This window comes from Acanthochromis polyacanthus, chromosome 10 (assembly GCF_021347895.1).
Source record: "Acanthochromis polyacanthus isolate Apoly-LR-REF ecotype Palm Island chromosome 10, KAUST_Apoly_ChrSc, whole genome shotgun sequence".
In the NCBI taxonomy this organism is placed as follows: domain Eukaryota; kingdom Metazoa; phylum Chordata; class Actinopteri; family Pomacentridae; genus Acanthochromis; species Acanthochromis polyacanthus.
This window is the reverse complement of record NC_067122.1, coordinates 8,060,525-8,081,437: the sequence shown is the minus strand read 5'-3', so window position 1 is coordinate 8,081,437 and position 20,913 is coordinate 8,060,525. Positions and strand designations below refer to the sequence as shown.

At 37.4% G+C, this 20,913-nt stretch overlaps 2 protein-coding genes across 3 annotated transcripts; both read right to left on the bottom strand.

The window, feature by feature from the left end:
* Nucleotides 1-2,250: 2,250 nt before the first annotated feature.
* On the bottom strand, nt 2,251-11,370 carry bbs7 (Bardet-Biedl syndrome 7). 2 transcript variants are annotated; one of them, XM_022207925.2, is made up of 19 exons: nt 10,894-11,370; nt 10,699-10,764; nt 9,287-9,349; nt 9,023-9,198; nt 8,740-8,926; nt 8,573-8,645; nt 8,363-8,470; nt 7,894-8,024; nt 7,495-7,579; nt 7,254-7,356; nt 6,024-6,216; nt 5,808-5,882; nt 5,655-5,723; nt 5,209-5,348; nt 4,331-4,495; nt 4,080-4,189; nt 3,341-3,444; nt 2,860-2,983; nt 2,251-2,748 (listed from the first exon to the last, which is right to left on the bottom strand). In XM_022207925.2, exons 1-19 carry the CDS (start codon nt 10,927-10,929, stop codon nt 2,621-2,623), a joined length of 2,136 nt encoding a protein of 711 aa, XP_022063617.1. In that variant the 5' UTR covers nt 10,930-11,370; the 3' UTR covers nt 2,251-2,620. The 2 variants fall into 2 exon arrangements, with proteins under 2 accessions (XP_022063617.1, XP_022063618.1); XM_022207926.2 differs by having other exon boundaries at nt 5,655-5,720.
* Nucleotides 11,371-12,486: 1,116 nt separating this feature from the next.
* On the bottom strand, nt 12,487-19,770 carry tmem33 (transmembrane protein 33). The gene is made up of 8 exons (XM_022207924.2): nt 19,681-19,770; nt 18,327-18,393; nt 17,590-17,684; nt 17,296-17,483; nt 15,913-15,980; nt 15,471-15,604; nt 14,807-14,890; nt 12,487-13,538 (listed from the first exon to the last, which is right to left on the bottom strand). Exons 2-8 carry the CDS (start codon nt 18,372-18,374, stop codon nt 13,409-13,411), a joined length of 747 nt encoding a protein of 248 aa, XP_022063616.1. The 5' UTR covers nt 18,375-18,393; nt 19,681-19,770; the 3' UTR covers nt 12,487-13,408.
* Nucleotides 19,771-20,913: the final 1,143 nt, after the last annotated feature.

Sequence of the window (20,913 nt, the reverse complement as noted above, 5' to 3'; positions counted from 1 at the left end):
TAGCCCGCGAGGATTGAAACGGACCAATCACACGCCACGAAGCAGGTGACGTAGTAGATGTACGGGGAGAGAAAGAGGACAAAATTCCTCTGATTACAAATTTTAAACCGCTGTTGTGCCAGAAAGTGATTGTCTGCCCATAAGCGCCTGCAGTCTGTTGGAGAAATTAGAATTTTGTCACTGCTTAAAAAAAATAAAATAGAATTTTTTAACCAATCCAGTTATTTTTACTCGCTGAAATAGCTTTAAAATACCTATTCAACTGGTATTTTTAGATTTAGATTTGCTGTGTGACAACATTGTGACTGAAATAATTGATTTCATTTGTGAGGTTACATTTGCAAAAGAGACAGTTTCTTTATTTTATATGTGAAGGCACTCAGAAATCATGTTAACTACAGTTAGTCAATGGGCCAGACCAGACATTGGTACCATCTCTGGTGACCAAAGCTAAGTGGTACTAAAATGTACATTGGGTTAATATAAGCATAAATATAAGTACATTAAGATGCGATAGCCTTTCCATAGTGGCAGCTTTATCATTTATTTGTTAAACCGTCACATTCACCTTAACTACCGTGTTGCACAATTCATTTGCAGCCCACAGCTGCAAAACTACAACATTTTGTTAAGGCTGTCTAGCTGTACATATTTCTGACTGAATGTAGACAAATGCTACATTTCCCAGCACCCCACACTCTGTACTGCAAAACTGCAATATTTTTGGCAGGAAAATATTAATACTGTGAGACATACCACATTCCAAGTTCAAACAAAATGTCTTCCACTGACCTCCCAGCTCTATCTTTAGGAACAATTTCAGTAATTTTCCAAGTAAGTATTTGACCTGTAATATTTTTTTCTTCATCCTAATGATGCCTACTGATAGACAACTCAAATTATTGTTTCAAAAAGTATAATACAGTTGAAGACAAAATTATTAGCCACCAAACATCACAAGATATGGTTAGTCTTTAGTTTTTAACTTCAGTAGAATTTAACTTTGAATGTGTTGGTCAAACTTTCACTATTCTTTTGTTCTGTCCTGCTTACAGAAAACATAGTTACAATAGCAACTGAATCTTCTCAGTCTCATGCTTGTTATAGCATTGTTCTGTGCTGTAAAGTTATTATACAGATGATAATGTGTCCCGTTGCATTGATAGGACTTTTGGCTCAGACCCCGCACCTTTCATCGTGGGACATGTCCATTAAATGAGTAATAACAGATATTTAGCTGGGAGTCTGCAAGGCCTATCATATCAAAATGCAAACTCGAGACAAAGCAAGTTTAAAATACCAAAAAGAATTGGTCAAGTCGGGTGGTACCGATACCTGAAATTTTGGGTCCGGGCCCATGGACTAAGTCTAAAAATGACATTACACACCATAGCCTAAACATTGGAAAAATATAACATAGTGTACTACATCTTAAATGTAAAGCCTGATTACACCATAAACCGTGAAAATGCTAAAGTAACATAAAAGACACACTTTTTGCTATGACCACAGAAACAAAATTCTGTGTATTTGAATGTTATCACTGCTTGATTTAGGTAAAAGCAGCTGGTACAACACCAGTATGACATATTTGAACATCTGGACATGAGTTATAGAAGAAGCACCAGCCAGCACAGGCAATATTATTACTACAGTCATACTTAAAAATTATTAAGAAGGGAGATACTCCATTGAATTCCACGCTTTAGTAAACCACAAAGTATTTTCAGAAAAACACAGCGTCCTTATTTTAGGTTAAATTGCTCACCATGTAGCATAATTACATATATGATGATTTTTTTTCTGATTGTTTAACTTTTAGGCAGCTTTTCACTGTCATTACAGGCTAATTTTAACCACTCTAAATACAGCTGATTGGTTTAATCTTAAACACAGTATTAAATTATTAAACACTTACTATGTAAGGATGCTGTCAAATAAGTATGGAGTAAAGACAGCTTTTTTTTAACAGAATAAAAAAGCTTGAAGTTGCATAAAATACCATGTAACACAGTAACTTCAAAATTATTCTCACTACTTCAGCAACTCAAATTAATGTACTCAATTTCCTTGTATAATACTATGAATTAATGTAAATATATGTCTGGTTGTTATGGTGTCAAAGAACAGAAATTACAAGGAAGAAAACAAGCATGCTAATCAGTATATAACGTTACCATCATACGAGTTTTTGTTCCTGCAGAAGGTAACTTTCCAGTAGTATCAGTCTCTTGACTTATGAATCTTACAATGGTTCTCATCTTGATTTTATTGCAAGATTAAAAGTCACAGTCCTATGAAAGTTATGACATAAAATCTGCCATTCCTTGTGGTTTAAAGAAGTTTACAGACTCAAAAGTCAACCAAAACAGCTAATAAAAAACCTGCATCTTCCTGGCAACCTTTTTAGATGCTATCAAAAGACATCATAAATATTAAACATTGTGCACAGTAGTTAGAACAAACAGTATCTAAATGATAATATAACAACATGATATTGACACAGATAGTAAGTATGATGAAACAAAGCTGCTGTACTGTATTTACAATACAAAAATTACACACGGAAACCCCCAAAGACAAGTAAATAAATACCCTCTCATCTATTTGCCGTTACATCTCACTGAAAAAACTCTAACAGTGAATTTAAATCATAATTATCGAGAATCTCCAACAGCGAGGACACCCTTGTTTTCACATTCTGGCCCTTAAACTTGAATTTGTCGATGAAAAGATCTGTGATCATTCCTACAGGAAAGAAAGACAAACAAATTAAATAAATCTTTAAAAGGCTCTGGATGTGAGTGCTAGTGAAATGTAGTGATCAGTTAAATGTGACTTTAATGTGAAATACCGTACCGTAAAGCCTTTCAAGATGAGCAGGCTGCTTCTTGTACTCCTCCAGAAGACTAGCAGATTCATCCAAGATGTTGCGATACTCTGGGATGAGGAAGTCTGCATTTCCTTCGTGAACCTGAAGCTCCTGGAAACCACAGAGGAATGAGGGGTGAGGAACTTTAGGGATGAACATGAGAATTTCCCCCAAAAAAATACATTACAGGTGTTGCCTTTAACTCAAGGTTAGACCTGCAGACATGTGAAGCAGTGAGGATTCAGCTGTATGTGATCATAAGCTGTGTTTGTTGTCAAAGTGAAAATAGCAGCTTCCGTATTTTTCCTTCACCTGTGTGTCGGTGTGGCTGTGGGTGGCCTCTTTGTCTGAGGATATCTTTTAAAAACTTTCTCCTACATGAGGCTTGTCCTCTTAAGTTTGCTCACTCATTTGCAGAAAGAGGATCAAGTGCTGTTTTTTTCTCTGAAAGTTTTAGCCAATACTCACTTTAAGAGCATCGATGAGCTGAACTTTTCTAGCCAACAACAGCTGGTACTCCAGCTTCGGATGGATCATCTTGAGGGTGTGGCTCACCGAGTCATCACTGATGTCTGAAAGATTAATAGACATGCAATTTATTTTTTCTTTTGATTGTTTAACCCTCCTGTTGTCCTCATTTACGGGCACCAAAAAATATTGTTTCCTTGTCTGAAAAAAATCCAAAAATTTAGCAAAAAATTCCCCAAGTTTCTGAAAATTTGCAAAACCTTCAGGAAGAAAATTCCAATAATTCATTAAAAGTTTTCTTTTAAAAAAATCCTCCTAATTTGGTAAGAAAATTCTTGCAAATATTTTTTTTAAAAATGAGTAAAACGCTTCCAAAAAATCCTAAAAATATCTCAAGTGATTGCATACATATCAGTAAAACTTCTAATAGTTTCTTTAAGAACATTAACATAAAAATCAACCAAAATCCAGCGAAATTCGCTGGATTTTGGTTGATTTTTATGTTAATGTTCTTAAAGAAACATTTCTAACATTTCTTTTTTCCATCAAAAAATGTTCAAAGATTTCCCAAAAAATGCTGAAAATGTGGACATCAGAAGTTTCACTGTGAAAATATATTCCTTTTTCCACATTTTCAAACTTTAAAACGGGTCAATTTTGACCCGCAGGATGACACGAGGGTTAATAGAAGAAACATGTCAGTCCATCATAATAATAATAATAACAATATTGAACTTACCATATGAAATGTTTAGATTGATTTTTCTTTTGGTAGCTTCTTTAGAGAGAACATCGTTCAGTATGGAGATGGTAGAGATGTTGTCGGACCTGAAGTGACCCTCCCCTTTGCTGAAACATTATAGATTCAAAAAAGATATGTTCGTTTGAAAGTAGACTTTCAGATTAAACTTAAGCTTCAAAGTTTAAAGAAATTGTTGGTTTTTAGCATGGAAAAGAACTCCAGATGGTTGAATTGGTGCTCGCATTTACCAGTATGTGGCTTCAAGCTGTGTGCCAAGGAACGTGTTGTGGAAGTAGAAAGTGATGCCGTCTCCTGCTGGTGTTTTCTCAGGCACCTCTGGCAAACAGAAAACAACCCAGGAATGGATCTCTGCGAAGCTGAACTGCCCCACCAGGTTCAGTCTGTTCATCGGCCTGAGGCAGAGTGAGGAAGGCAGAGAGACAAGAGATCAAATCATCTGTTTGTTCAAAAACATGAGCGAGTGTCACCCATTTCCACAATTATGTGTTCACTTATACCTTACTATTTCACAACAAACACAACTGTTCAAAAGTTTGGGGTCATCCAGAAAATTTAATGTTTTCTATGAAAACTCACACTTTTATTCATGTGATGACATAATTGAACAAGGGTTTTCTAATCATCAATTAGCCTTTCAATACCATTAGCTAACACAATGTAGCATTAGAAGACAGGAGCGATGGTTGCTGGAAATGTTCATTCCATTAAAAATCAGCTGTTTCCAGATAGAACAGTCATTTACCACATTAACAATGTCCAGACTGGATTTCTGATTACTTTAATGTCATTGATAAAAACTGCTTTTCTAATAAAAATAGGAACATTTCTTGGTGACCCCAAACTTCTGAATGGTAGTGCATATTACACAAAAATGTAAGAATTAAAAATAATTGTCTAAATTATGTTGCATTGATTGTTTGTGTTAGGACTGATCTCTACATGTAGGCAGTATCAACAATTCCAGGGTGATGAATGTTAGAATAACACTTCATATTAGGCTTTTAAATTAAAATCTAAATGATGTGAAGGTACTTTATCCCTATTCTTCTCAAAATGCAACCCAGTCTAAAATGATTTTTGTTCCTGTAACTGAACTCTTCTTCACCTGTCCTGGTCGATGCTGTGAGTCCGCTGGTGGAGGGACAGAGGTTTGATCTGGTACTGGCGGACCTGGCAGGTCTTGGGTTGCAGTCTGGGGGTGATGTAAGCCTGCAGGGTTCCATACTGGCCCTCTATGGACCTCACCTAGGGAAATAGTTTATTGTAAATAAAACACATTGTTCTTCTGTGGTGCATCATGTCACAAATAGCTGAAACAAGTGCACTGGGTAACCATTTCTGAACATACAGCACCTATATCACACCGCAGAAGACTTCTACGATCAGTATGGACAAGGTTGTGATGCAACAGAAAGTAATAAGACAACCACAATGACACAGATGGTGATATTATGGATTTTAACATAAAAATTAACATTGCATAGCATTAAAAGAATAAGCACAAGGCTTCACTGAACACCAGAAAATACCACAATTAGCTGCACTTGTTACCTTGAGCTCTAGTCTGGTAGTGTTGGCCTGACATCTGTATGTTGCCAGGAGGAAGTTCCCATTGGGCTGCTAGAAACAGAAGAAGACAGTGAGGCCTCTGGAGGACGCTGCAGGTTTATGACTACATTTGTACAGTTTGTTTGTACAGCTCACCTCTGAGTCGCATTCACTGAAGCTGACAACAGCTGAGTTCTTATCCACATCCAGCAGGTCTATGGGGACATCGCTCTGCGTACGCAATCAATCTTAAGGTTAAATTATGCTTGTTTGCATGTGAGGAATGATATTAAACGTATAATTTGTTTGAAAATGTAAGGGTCTTTATATAGCAGCTCCATTGTAAGAACACAGTTTAATGACTGGCTGTACCTGGAGCAACAGATTGTCGATGGCAGTCTGCACTTCCAGGGTGAGGCTGTAGCTGGCATCGTCCTGGCAGAGAGTGAACTTGTCATTGACGCTGAAGACAGGCACAGCAGAGACGGCCGTGCTCGACTGAGAGGTCTGCTGGTACTGTTCCCGTCCCTGCACGACTTTGACCTGCAGCTGGTCCAGCTCAGCTCTGGAAGGCAACAATACGACCGACTGTTTCAATTATGAACAGTAAGTTAAAAAAAAGGGTCATTCCAGAATTGGAGAACATTTTACATCCCACCCATCAAATTTCAAATAATAAATGTACAAAAATATTAAGTTGTTTTTCAGATGTACTTGTCCTGAGACCAAATACAAAAAAAAGAAGTAAAGAATGCTTGAAAATATTTTTTAAAATACCAAATAAGTCTGGAGTTCTCCCTAAAATGCCATTTTTCTCTCATCCCACCCCACTGATGGCCAAACTGAACCTCAAACAAAACAGCTAAAATGAAATTTAAACTTCCTTTTTTGGCATTATTTCTTTGAATTGGTGTCCCTGGTAATTGTGGGAATTTGTTTTTAAATTAACATAATATTTTAAAGAATAATTATTATGCATGGAACATGTCATACAACATGTTAGCATAACATAAACATTATGTTAGCATAAACCTTTGCGCTGGTAGAAGAAGAGGAAAACAGTGAATCACACAATACACTGGAATTAACATCATCAAACTGTTTTCCTAAAGAATGGGTAGAGCAAAGCTATGTCCTCTCTTCTATTTTTCATATTTTCATAACATTGTCAGCCTTGATTGAATGTCTCACTTTACCTCATGAAACCATATTATGCAGATTATCAGGATAAGACAGATTCTTTTTACCTTTTTTCATCAGCAAGTTGGTCCTCTTGCTCAGCAGTAACAGCTAGCTAAATATTTAACTTCTACTCCTGAGAAAAAGCTAACATTAGCATGGATTAGCAACCCTGTTAGAGTAGGGTTAGCAAACAACAAAAAAAAATGGAATAAAAATTGTACCATTGATGTGTAAGCTGAGCCAATCAAGCCTTTGATAGCTTATTACCTATTATCGATCAATATGTAGCAGAAAACTGCAAAAGAAAAGGTCTATTTTTCAAAAATTTTGAAGCCCAAATGTCCTCCAACTCTGGAATGATCCACAAATGAATGGCTCAACAACTGAAGATGAGAAAGAGTTGCACTATTTTGCTGATACCTGAGTGCTTCCACTTTAGACTGGGTCTCCTTACTCATCTTGACCTCATCTCCAGGGCCGGCCTCAGCCTTCTGGGGCTCAGTGGTCAAACCAGTCACCCATCCTGCAAAAGGTAAGGACTGTCACCTTCCTACTGCTCCTCCACTAATGAAGTCAGGCAGACAACGAACACTTTTATTTCATTTCTGTGGAAAAACTTTGCACACAAGCCACACTACTTAGGATAAAATCCTCATCTAACCTGTGTAAGTGGCAGTCAACACCTCATCATAAGACTCTTTGCCCACACAGCCGCCCTGGATGGAGGTCACACTCTCTGACAACACCTGTAACCAGAAAAGATGAGAAATTTGGGCAGTTAATGAGGGAGGGAAGCATTTATTATTATGCTGCATTTAAGAAAAGGTCAGTATGTTTATTGAAGGGGATAAATATTGAAACTATAAAAAAAGACAATTTATCATCATTTCAGAAATTAAGAGGCATTATTACTAAAACATAAAAGTTGTAATGTAGGCCGGCAGCTTTTAAACAGTAACTCTGCTGATTAACATTTGACACACTGGACTGAATAAACATATTTGAGCAAAAACTGGGGGGGAGAATATTCCACTTTTCACCGTGCCAGGCAAAAACTCACATGCTCAAAGCGTAATGAGGGTTCATTGGCGCTGTCAAAACCATAGACCTCCACCGTCCCGTCATCTCTGCCCACCAGGACGTCGCTCACTCCGTCTCCAACAATATCATAGGTGTCAATGCAAAGAATTCCTGAAGGGATAGAGAGGAGTGGAATTGTGCTGTAAGAGGCTGAACCAAAAGAACAAATACAAATACATTCTAATTTGGAAACAGATTATGAGAAAAAAGAAACAAACAGCTTTCAGACAATCATATAACTTCTGCTACCAGTTCCCAGAATGCAGCACCTGGAATAACAACCAAAACTGATGTAACATCTGAGAATTTAGTGGCCAAAAATGGCAATTTTGATTCTGAGACACAGTGCAGATAGAAAATAGCTAATAATATATTACATACCAATGTATTTTGTTTTGTATTTTGTTGAATAAAATATGCAATGTAGTGCGGTCTCACACACAACACACCTCCTTTCTTTTTGTCATTGTCAATCTCCCATTTGGTCGCAGCAGAGTCCTCACCGATCTGGACCAATCCTATTTTTCCATCTGTGGTTCCATAGAGGATTTCCTCTCCTGAAGAAAAATACTTGACATATTATATTATATCTGGTCCAGATAAAGCAATTATGCATGTGTTTTTTTTATTTAGTAGACAGCAAACAGAAATGAACTTGCCTTTGTCTTTATTGTATAGTTCCAAAACAGATGGAGGGCCGGGGACTTCAATGTCGTAGGCAAGTTCAGATCCCTACAGTAATAATTCATTAAAAAAATAAATTAATCAAATGACTGAGGTAGAACAACCTCACAAAACCACAATAGCTAATATGTGTTTGGTCTACCTGTAAGACTCTAAGAACACGATCTTGGCACGCCAGAACCGGGACGAGGCGATTGAGGTTTTCTGAGGACAAACATGTGATATCGTTGATTTTGTCCCCAGAAAGGTAGTAGTCTTGATCCTTGCAGTCACAGTAATGGTTGTAGATGTAACTTGCACAGACAAAAAGGTCAGCGCCTGAGACATGCCTGGAAAAGACATTGCCAGAACCACTCAGTAAAGGACAGATCACACAGCTTTGCCACAACTCAGTGCAAATCAGAATGAGGAGAAGCAGTTCTTACATGGCGTTGATGCTTTCTGTTAGGTTGGCTTCAAAGGTGAGGAACTGTTTGCCTTTCTTGGTGAATCCCCGGACCTGAGAACCAGAGCAGACGAAGATCTTCTCCTGGGGAGTTCCCACAGCGCCTCCAAGGTCCATTCTCGCTATTTTCTGCCCTGGGAGTGTTTTAAACACGGGCTGAAACAGAAAGTCAAATTTGTTCTTAGTAAGGACCTTTAATTTCGGCTCAGCTCACTTGATAAACAATAGAATAACTTCAACTCACCACTGCTTCTCCCTTCTTCATGCCAAAACATGTAAGTATACCATCGTGATCAGCAATAGCAACCTGAAACACAATGAGACGCCAATCAAGCATCATAATATTGAAAGATTCAGTGAAAAACAAGAAAAATGTCCAAGGGGCAAAATGAAGAGTTTCCCCAGGGTGACCATTCTCAGGTCTAGGAATGTCTCTGGCCATCCAACACAACAAATAGTAAAGCCGATAGAGGGCTACACGCGTTCTCAAGAACTGAAATTACATCCACTAACGACTGTTCTTCTGGTAAAATATTTCTCTATGACTGTATTTCCCATATGGATGTGGTCTCAATGTATAAAAACGCAGCTACTCCCTATTCACTCACATATAACAAAGTCTTTCTAACCTCCTAGACAGAATGTGTACGATTTTTTTTATCAATTAAAAGATTTTCCATGATTGTCACTGGAAAGTGTGTGGACAGTATAAAAATGCAGCTGTTTAGGTTTAGCTGTGGCGTTATTTAAACTCCACTCTTGATTACAATGCATGATTCACCCAGGACCTGCTGCCAAAAGAAAGAAATAAAAGCCTGAATGGACACAGGACACCAATCTAGTTGAAACATTGGACTGAGTGTCTTATGTGTACTTTCTTTATGTCATTTAATTGTAATCACCTTAAGAACTTCTTTTTTAGCAACATGTAACTTGAATTGAATTGAATTTATTTATCTGATAGGGACGATGCAGTTTAACATAGTTCCATTACTTAGCATGAATCTGATGTGCTGCACAGAGAGTTTATAGCAAATACTAATTTCCAACTCTTGTCCCTAGATGGGCCTTTAAATATAAAAGTCAGAATATATAACATCATAAAATAACAGAAAAGTTTACAAAAGAACAATAAAATACATGTTCACATAAAAACAAATAATTACACAAACCAGTTCAAAATAAGTTAATAAAAAAACATGGCAAACTAAGAATGATTACAGCTCTGATTTGCTTTTAGCCAGCACTTGACCTTTGCAGAGAAGGGTTTTAAATCTGTGATTAATTTTATATCGGTTGGTAATGAATTCCAGAGTTTAGAGCCTCTAAAAGAGAAAGCTGACTGTCCAAATGTTGACTTACATTAAGCAACATTTCCAGATTTTCAATAAACTGAAGATTACACAAAAAGCCTATACTGTATATGAGTATATGAGCAGTCTGTCTGCATAAGCACATGATTAGAAAGAGTGACCAAAACATTATTATGAGGCCTACAGCAGTTTACAGACAATAAAAAATAGTAACCGCAAGACATTTTCACCTCAATGTTAGTAATGATCTCTACCTGGCCACCCCTATTAAACCTGTCTGGCTCTGCAACTGAAAATACTACTAACTGTAATTAGGTACTAGTTTAGTAGACATTGACTATACCTTTTGTGTTGCCTTTTTTCCCAGTGCTGGAAGCAGCCTCATAGTTTTCTGGGACGTCACACCAACCTGAGAAGAGAGATCATGTACAACAATGCAGTAAAAACTTCGGTCTTATTTGCAGAGTAACTGCAAACACTTTACATATAATATCAGAAAGACAGACTTCTAGAAAAGCAACATAAACCTTCGTGTTACCTGAATATAATCAACTCGATTCAGGTGGATCTCCATTTTCCTTCTGTAGTGTACCTTAACCTAAATAATGTAAATGTTGCTGGGAAGCTATCCACTCATAAAACTGCAGAAATCATTAGTCTTGGTCCACTATAGATAGCTGCCATTCACAACGCATAAGAAAACCATTTACCCGGATTGCAGGACGATAAAGATGGTAGTTTAGACTGGGATTATCTACAGCAAGAAGATTAGCTCCACAGGCTAACGTTAGCTAGAAAGCTAATTGGCTAACACGATTTATTTGCACACCATATGTCTTTTATAACGACCGAAAATCCTCTTTAACTGTATCTACGGAGTGGAATAAAACACACGAAGCGAGCCACTGTGTGTATATTTTGTCACGCAGAGCTGAAGTTCCTTTTAATATCGCGGATACTATGCTTAAACTGTCTATGCAACACTTAAGAAGGCGATGAACGCCGTTGCTAGTGGCAACGCTGCAGCCCGTAACAAGCTGCCATTTCACTGGACGAGAGTAAATCATAGGAGTTGAAGCCGCTTCCTGATTGGTGCAACATTTATTATCATGTCCAGGCTGAGACCATTGCTCACAATGGTAAGGTGCAAGATCCTGTTAATTTAAATCAGTTGAATTTAATTTAGTTTTTAGAAAATGACTGTGGGACAAACAGGCATTATTTTGGTCAGTCTCCCCTATATTATGGGCAATGTTTATTATCTCGTTCTTGCACTTTCGTGACTTTTGCACTCCTTTGTTTTTTGTTTCTAAGAACCCTGTAACACTAAATGTCTCCTTTGTGAGATGAATAAAGTCTATCTTATGTTATCTTATAATTTGCTGATGTAGGCATGACTGACATGTAAAAGTACAGAGCATTTCATATCCATTATAATCAGCTTTTATGTAACCCTCAACTGATTAATAACTGCTTCATTTGTGTGTTTTTCATTTTTGACAAAGCTCATAAAATTATTTAAATTATATAAGTACAAGCAGAGGCATCCAGCCTTTTGTTTTGCATTATTCCACGTTTCAGAGTCCCTGCAGTCTTCAATCCATATTAGAATCACAATTAGCTTTACTGGGCAAGTATGTGAAAACATACAAGGAATCTGAATCCAGTGTTTTGGGTTTTTTTGCCTTTTTGCTCCTGACACAAAATAAAACACAGGTACAGGAAAATAAGTGTTTAACTATTATATACAGCTATAGGTAGGTGTATAGTGTCTACACGAGAACTGCAACTAAACCCACAGCTTAAATTAAATCACATATACTAATAAAAAATGTACAAACATATGATTTATTTACATCTAAAACCACAGACATTTTATACTGTGTATTCATTTTTCAAAGATAGTAAATGTGGGTTTTTTGTCCACATTTGTTGGGGTTTTTTTCTGTTTAAAATTTGTAAGGTCTTCACCTCACTATGTGAAGTGCTATGGGAGGACACATGTTGGGAATTAGTGCCACATAAATAAATCTGAATCTAAAACTTGTTTTTCATGGGAGGAGGTCTTTAAGATTTCTTCAGGACACTAAGATCAACTACAGTGAAAGAAAATTGTCAGCACCAAGCTCAATAACTGTTCTTTGATATTTTATTGTTTTAATTAAGAGATAACTTTAATCTTTTCATAAAAATGTGGTTTGTCTGTAGGCAAATAAACACATTTAACATAACATAAATCAGAACATGCAATAAGCCAGAAGTATCTTTAGCAACACATGAATGAATGAAGCAAATTCGAAACAGTGCTTAAACTGAGAAACGGCGTCAGGATGCATCCAAAAACATGACATGCATTGTGCAAATCATTTAAAATATGAATCCTACAGCAAAAATGTCTGGTACCTTAAGATAATCTATAAAATACAGCAGATATTCCGCTTCTCGTTCCAACACCCATCTTGACATCATAGCTACATAGATTTTGCTTGTTGTTAAACAGGTGAGTTGATGGCATTGAAGGAGTACATTTTAAATTAGGCATTAGACATAAGAAATAAGAAGGTAGAAATGGCAAAGCAAAGTAAAAGTACAACATGATTATTCAAAGAAAGGACATTATCAGTTATGTATAAGCACATTTTCATTAAGTTACTAATCTCAGAATGTTAATGTTTCGTCACAGAATAAGCAATTTTCATGAATAAATAATGACATAGAAGGAAAGAACAATGACAGCCGATACACAGGAACACGGCTGATGTCTACCGTGTTCCATTCAGTGAGTGTAACAAAGCAAGAGGGTGTCCATCGCTTGGAAGAGGTCACATTAAGAAGATGGGAAAACAAAAAAATCACCGTGATACTTCAGTTCATTACCGGCTGGTCTTCAACTGTACTCAAATATACAGAAAAGTTGGAGCACAGACTGCAAAGGTGACATTCAAAAAACAGTTCCTTCCGTTGATGGCAATATCTGTCCCCATCATAGTTTAAGTCACATCTTACATTGTTGGAAAAACAAAACATGAAAAGACACAAAGCTTTCTACGTAATCAGACCCCTGTGGGGGCGAGACGGCTGATGAAGGCGATACTGCTGAGGCACATCCTCCTGAAGAAGGCGGGACAGGCAGGCTTCATGATGAAGTGCTCCAGAAGAATTCGCAGCTCAGTGAACAAGGTGCTGGAGTGCAGGGAAGACATGTTGAATAATCACCAAAGTCAAAGTTTAAACAGCAGGACACTCTGATTAAATTACTGTTCAAACAGCAGCTCGTATAAAGAAAAAAACAAAGTGGCCCAACCATTAACTTTATTTGATTCATGCTAAGTTTAGTTTACTTTTAAATGCCATTCACATTTTTCATTTATTTTTATTTTAGACACCTATGTAGTTTTACAATAAATTCAGGAAACAGAAATGTTGATCTGTCCTGCACAACTAAAACACTGCTTATCAATCCTGCACTTTTTCTTGCTCTTTAAGAGAAAATTCTGAACATATTAAGAACAAAATTAACATTTTAGTTTGTCATTTTCACTCTTAAATTTGAAGTTAAAGAAAACAATGCAGGACTTTATCTTTGACTGTATTTTTACTGTGCGGTATTATTAGTCGTACTTAGGAAATCCTTTCGTCTACCACTGCTAACACAAACATTCAGTTAGAAAGAGTGAGCATAAAACAAGTTCTCTGAACTTTTTCTGCTCCTTTTTTGGGCACAAACTGAATTGAACTCGCCTTATTAACTCAACAAATGTCTGCTCAAAATAAACAAACAAACAAATAAATAAATAAATAAATTGGCCATTTCAGACTAAATTTATCTTACTTCAGATCATTAATCAATGTTTGTGTGATTTCCATGATGGCTTTAGGCTATTACTATGCATAACATACCTGGGGCAGCGAGAGATCAACTATTAGCTAGACAGTACGCTGACAGACAACGATGAATTTCTTCGCTGGATGTTTCGACAGAATGATCATGTTTCTGCTCTTACACGTAAAAGACTTGTGACGCTTTTGCCAGTGAGCATTATTAGCATCTATTCTGGTGAAGTGCAACCACATGATCAAAGCTACTTTTCTCTGGGATTGTCACTAAGAGCAGGATCTGTGTGTGTGTGTGTGCTGAAGTGCACGACACAGATCTGTCCCTGATCTTCACACACAAGTGCTCTATTCTGGATTGTGAATAGTGAAAGTACAGTTTAGTTGATGAGATAGAATGCGAAAAATGAGCGCAATGTACAATAAGAAATCTATTTTCTTAACTTCTATTTAACCAGTAATGACTAAGTTTACAGGGGTCCTGACACAAAACCTTTAAAGGAAGCACAGAAATGTAACATGCTTAACGTGTTCTCTAACCTTTGCACTACGACCACCTTTACATTTAATTATCATTTACATGCTTTAGGACAATTTTGCTTTATTTGACATCTTACCGGCAGTATGGGTTTCTTCTGGACGTGTAACGGAGAGTGAGGAATCGGTAGTAAATGAAAGGCAGCAACAAGCTCCCCTGGCCGCTGTTGACAAAATACAAATCACATTAATACATGAAAACTGACGTTACACAACTGTAGAATGCTTGAAGTTTCAACACAGACAATGGACTTTGTTTGTTTAGCATTTTTGTAGAAGGTTTTATATACAGGACTTTTGTTTTCTGGCGAGGTGGAGAAGACAGTTCCTTCTATTGATTGGAAATGCTAAAGAGAGCTGTGTAGGAAAATCACCAGGGCCAAAATGATACAACTTGAAACCAATTTTGTTATATTTGCAGTGTTCAGACTCATCATGTTTCCTACTGAGCATAGAAAAAGCCCATTCTGAGCCAAGAAAATCCTGGGAATATGAATCTAAACTGCAATAATAGGCAAATGAACATCAGTGTTACATAATACATTCAACACAATGACAGTCTGACCTCCCTGTACTTCTGAAGGTTGTCATGAACATTTGCATTTGTTTTCTCAGACACCATTCAGTGAGACTAACTACAAGGTAAAGACAATCTGCACTTCCACCTTTGTCACCACGCTAACATACTGCAACTTGAAATGTCTCTTGCTAACAGAAAACACTTGACTTCCGTCGAGAGCTTACCTGAAGAGCATGAAAACAGTCGCTGGCATCAAGAAGATCTCATTACAGGCAATAAACTTCAGGATGTTCTGCTGATTAGTTGTTAGTTTGTCCAGCAGGTTCCTAACAAACATCAGGCTGCTCGGGCCCACAGACTGTAAGAAAAATAAAAAGGCAGAAAGTGACAACACCGCTGCAGTAAATCAAAGTTTTCAGCGGATGCACGGTTCACATGAAGCAAATGTAAGGGAATGAAATTAGCAACCATGGCCTTTATTGGATTTTTGGGTAAAATTTTGTCTCTCAGCAACCGCTGCTTGATTAAGTAGCCAATTAAAACTCCATTGGCTGCTGCTAACGGCCCACCTGGGCGCTAAAAAATGTTTGGCAAACTGTTTTCAGACATACATTTTTAATAAACAACATTAAAAGTCCCAGCAGGTGGTTGTTGACTCATACTCACATCAAGGACTTTCTTTGTGTAGGTAGTCGCATGAAGCAAAGAGAAGAGGAAAACTGGGAAGATGCTCACTGCACACAAATGTTAAGGATCAACCCAAAAACAAAAAAACAACAACAAAAACACATCTAAGATGTTAAATTTGGAGCTGCTATAAGAGGGACATAACTGTGAATAATGTGACTTGTAATACCGTAGCTTTTGCTGAATGTAGAATCCTCTCATATCTCAGGAAAAAGCAGCTCAACATCAGTGAAAAATTGCTTTGATAATAATGTGTAGACAGAAAGCCAAAATCAAAAGCATGAAACAGAAATGCTGGTTATCAACTGATAAAATACTATTTCAAACAACTCCAGCTTCAAACAACTGTAGAATAATGTTGCAAGAGCAGCAAAAAACAGTACGTTTAATATTTAAACCTTTAAAGAACTCATATTGTGCATTCTGTTTTTTCTATTATTTCCTTAAGTGTGCTATAAACCTGCTTTTTAGTAAATGTAAAAACTTACACAGCTCAATGTCCTGATCAGAGGGAGTTATTCTGTCCCACAGTGCACAACCTTTCTCACCTGCCTGACAGCTTGTTTGAAGTCCAGGCTTTCCTTCTGTTACTTATTTACGTTACCATGCAATACATTTACATAACTCCTACCTAGCAGCGAGTCAGGCACACCCTCAAACAAAGAATTAGTCATTATTTCCTTACTACAGCTGCTCCTACTAGGATTACATCCCTACATTCACAGATCTGACGTTGCACTACATAACCAACATTGCCTCACTATCTCCGGGCCAGATGAGCAATCAGAGCAGACTTGGCTCTGAGGAGGACGGCCTTAAAGATGGAGGCTGCTCCAGCAATGTCAGTATGAAAACATGTGTTTTTATGAACATTAAAGCGTGTAAACCTGCCCCAAAATAAAATCCTAAACCTGTACATGTGCACAATATTCCAATTCACTTTAAATCACTGCGCCTTGAAATGTGTAAACATTGTATATTGAATTTTAATCACATATAGATTAGATTTTAAAATTAGAAGTGTTTTTTTATAGTATTGTACAGCAAGTTTTTAAGAGTATATACTGATTGGTAATGTTACTAACCTGCCTGTCCTGTCTTCTTGTTATTTATGTTGCTGTATGCAAACTGCTGAACACTTGAATTCCCGTGGGACTAAAAAAGCATCTATCTATCTGCCTGTCTGTATGTCTATCCATCTATCCATCATGGACACTTTTACAATAAGTGCCCTCGTGCAGTCCTAGCAAACATCACATGAACCAATCCTGTCAAACACTAAATATTTTAAAAACTTTACCCATTCAGAGTTACTGTGAAGAACACTACATACATTTTCTGTATGCTGGGGTGAAAGGATACTTGTGATGGGGTAGGAGTTGACCAGGATGAGGGAGTAGAGGAGATAATGGCAGCTGTCCTCCTGCAGAGCCTGGGCTAGGAAAGCTCTGCTCAGCTGGAAGCGTGGAAGCCTCTGGTGTAAGCGAAGGGCACTAGTGAGGGCATTTGCTAACAAGGCTCTCTGATAGAAGTTAGCTGCTGCATAGGGTCTGAAACACATGAGCAGTGACAAATGTTCTAGCATCTATTTAGGCTGCAATGCTCATCAATCTCTGAAAAACTACATCTTTTTATGACGTCAGTGAGTGAACTCACCCCAAGATTGGTAAAATAAACATTATAGAGCAGTAGACAGTGAAGAGTCGTGAAAGCCACATTGCAGTCTCCAGCTTGTTGCTCATTAAAAATTGCTGTGAAGAAAAAAAAAGTCAATTTGTAAATGATAAACACAAACAGACTGTTGAACCTGCTCAATCACAAATAAAATAGCAGTGTAGGTGAAGGATGTCCCTCGTTTTCTCACGTACACTGAAAACTGATTTGGAAACACAACAGTAATTGTGCAACAATGAAAAATAGAAGCTTCTTTTCCAGATTTAACAATGAAGTGTGTATTTTTGGTTGTCAAAACATCAAATACAGGCACAATATCGGAAAATCAAGCACTAAAGCACTGAAATGAACATTAACCGTGAAAAAAAAAAACGTCGAGTTTAGTTCGATGCTGGAAAGCTGTTTGCACTTTTGATCAAGCATGATCAGAGCAAGGGATGGGTGGAAGAAGATTTCCCAAATTAATTTTAATGAAAGTTATTAGAATGACATGGTTTTGAAAGTTTACTCTGGAATCTAGCATGTTACATGCTTTACATGATGTAAAGTTTGTAAGGAGCTAATAAGAAACAAAACAGTCTAAAACAATGCAACAGACATCAAAATACAACTGGTGCATCTTATGACCATTATCTCTATATGCAGAATCAGTCAGAGCATCTTAAAATGGGGAAACATGAGTGGAAGATTATAGTATCAGGTTAAAACAGCCAACTTACCACAGGTCCCGCCTGGGGAGGAGGATTTTGTTGGTTTGCATCTGCCATCTTTGGAGTGTGGGGTGTTCTGTTGGGGGAAAAAAATGAAAATCTCCTCATGAAGGAACACAGGCAAAATATATCTACAGGAATCAATACCTGTTACCTGCAATAACAGGACAAAACCCCCATAAGTTTAGCTGATTTTTCTACTAAAAGGGTCTAATTTTTGGAAAATGTTATCAGTTGTGTTCCTGTGTATATAAAGCTTGTCAATTTATGCTAATTATGACCAAGACCATTCAACACACTCTCATCTTATTAATGGAAGGTTTTAGTGTTGGCCGTCAACATATAATGGAGGATGTCTATTCATGTAATGAGGGAGTTTAATAGTTAAAAGCAGAGTATGGAAAAAGATTTCTCTGTTAAAGCAGGACTTTTATATTTAACATCAGAACACTCTAGATACCTTTTGAACCGCTGATCAACACTAAGGACTTCCCCTTCCTATAACATACAGGACAGTGATTGTTTAATTTCAACTCTACTGACTACTGGTCCTATCCTTGAAGAGTGCCTGACTGCATCTTCTTCGATTTTAAACCACCACCAACATTATCCTTGAGGCAATATAGCCCTCCTTGTTTTTACCTTTTAACAGTTTCAGTCATTTTCATCCAACTACATTACCTGCTTTTGTTTTCACTTTTAGTGAGAATGTACAGTGACCGACTTCAAACTATGGCCCATTAATCAAACAAATAGCTAATATTTGGACATACCCTTGGACTTTAGGAAATCTTGAAGATCTTTGTTTCTTCTTTTTACCATAACTGACGCTAAAGATGACCATTAGTATAGCTAATCACTAACTTCAACTCATCATAAAACTGAGGTTTTGATATATTTTCATCCTCTGTCGGCTTTTTCTGCATAGAAAGGGTAACATGGAGCACTATCAACTGATTAACCTTACTTTGCTTCCTCTGGCAAGTGGAGAATGAGATTAGCTGTCTAATTAGCTCTTCTAGCTTTCGCTAGTTTGGCCAAGTAATTACTACTTTATTAACACAAAATATGACGACAAATGGTACAAAATACCCCGTTGCTACTGCTTGAAGTGTAAATCAGAGACTACAAAGATTTAAGAAAGACTTTTCCATGTAATTTATTAATGCTAAGGTATTAGCAGCTAACGTTAGAAGCAGGTGGCTCTAGAATATTCTGTTACCATCGTTACTAGCATATATGCTAACAGCTTCGCTAACGCTAGCTAACTAGCCTTAGCTTCCCCCGCTGTTTACAGTAGCCCGTACAGTATTCATTTGTTTGGCTGTTATTATATGTTGCAGGAATAAAACACGTAGCTTACCAGTGCTACAGCGTCGAACAATTTCGTTCCGTGCCAGATTAAAAGTGACAGGCAGCTGCTGGTCACCACTGTAGTAAATGATCACCCTACCTTCTAAAGCGAGAAAGGAAGTGAATCAACTCTCGCGATATTATACAAGGTTAACCACAGGGTTGCCCTCAAAGGGGCAGTTATAATTGTAAGAGGGAAATTCAAAGTATTCAGCAGCTTACATACAACAACAAAAGTGACAAAAAGACAAAACAGGCAGGTTAGTAACATTAACATAAAACTTTAGGATATAGTCTTAAAAAACTTGCTGTACAATACTAGAAACAAAACATTTCTAATTTTAAAATCTACAGAAATACGAAGAAATACTATAGAAGTACCCTTAGTACCATAGGTATTTATATTAGGTTTATATCCAGATAATTTGAAAATGAAAAAGAATCAACTAATATTTGTAGATTTAAGCATATTAATGGCAAAGAGAGAAGTAGCCCTCTCATGGAAAAACATCAGAAAACCAAGAGTAAGAAGGTGTCTGAGGTGTCTGAGCTATGTTCAACCCTCCCCACAGAGAAAATGATCTATACAATAAAACACCAACAGCATCACTTTCATCAGATATGGGATCCCTTCATTTACTATGTTTCAAGAACAGATCTGTCATGTGCAATGGAAGAACCGGGACATGTAAACCGTGGCCCTCTGCAGTAATCATCCATTCTCCATTCTCTATACACCGCTTTATCCTCACTAGGGTCGCGGGGGGTGCTGGAGCCTATCTCAGCTGACTCTGGCGAAGGCAGGGGACACCCTGGACAGGGTGCCAGTCTGTCGCAGGGCTACATATACAGACAGACAATCACACTCACATTCACACCTACAGGCAATTTAGAGTAATCAATTAACCTCAGCATATTTTTGGACTGTGGGAGGAAGCCGGAGTACCCGGAGAAAACCCACGCATGCACAGGGAGAACATGCAAACTCCAAGCAGAAAGATCCCAGGCCCACCCTGCAGTAATCAGTAGGGTAGAAATGTGTGTTGCCAGCAACATAATCTGATTTGACCACCGTAACTTCAGGTGTGAATGTAGCCTTAGACTTAAAGGAGAGAAAAGAATTTTGATTTTGATACAGATGCCTAATGTGCTAAATGTTTTCTTAGTTTTCAGACGACCTGACTTAATCATTGAATTAAATGAATAACATGTTTGAGATCAATACATTTTGTTATTCATATGT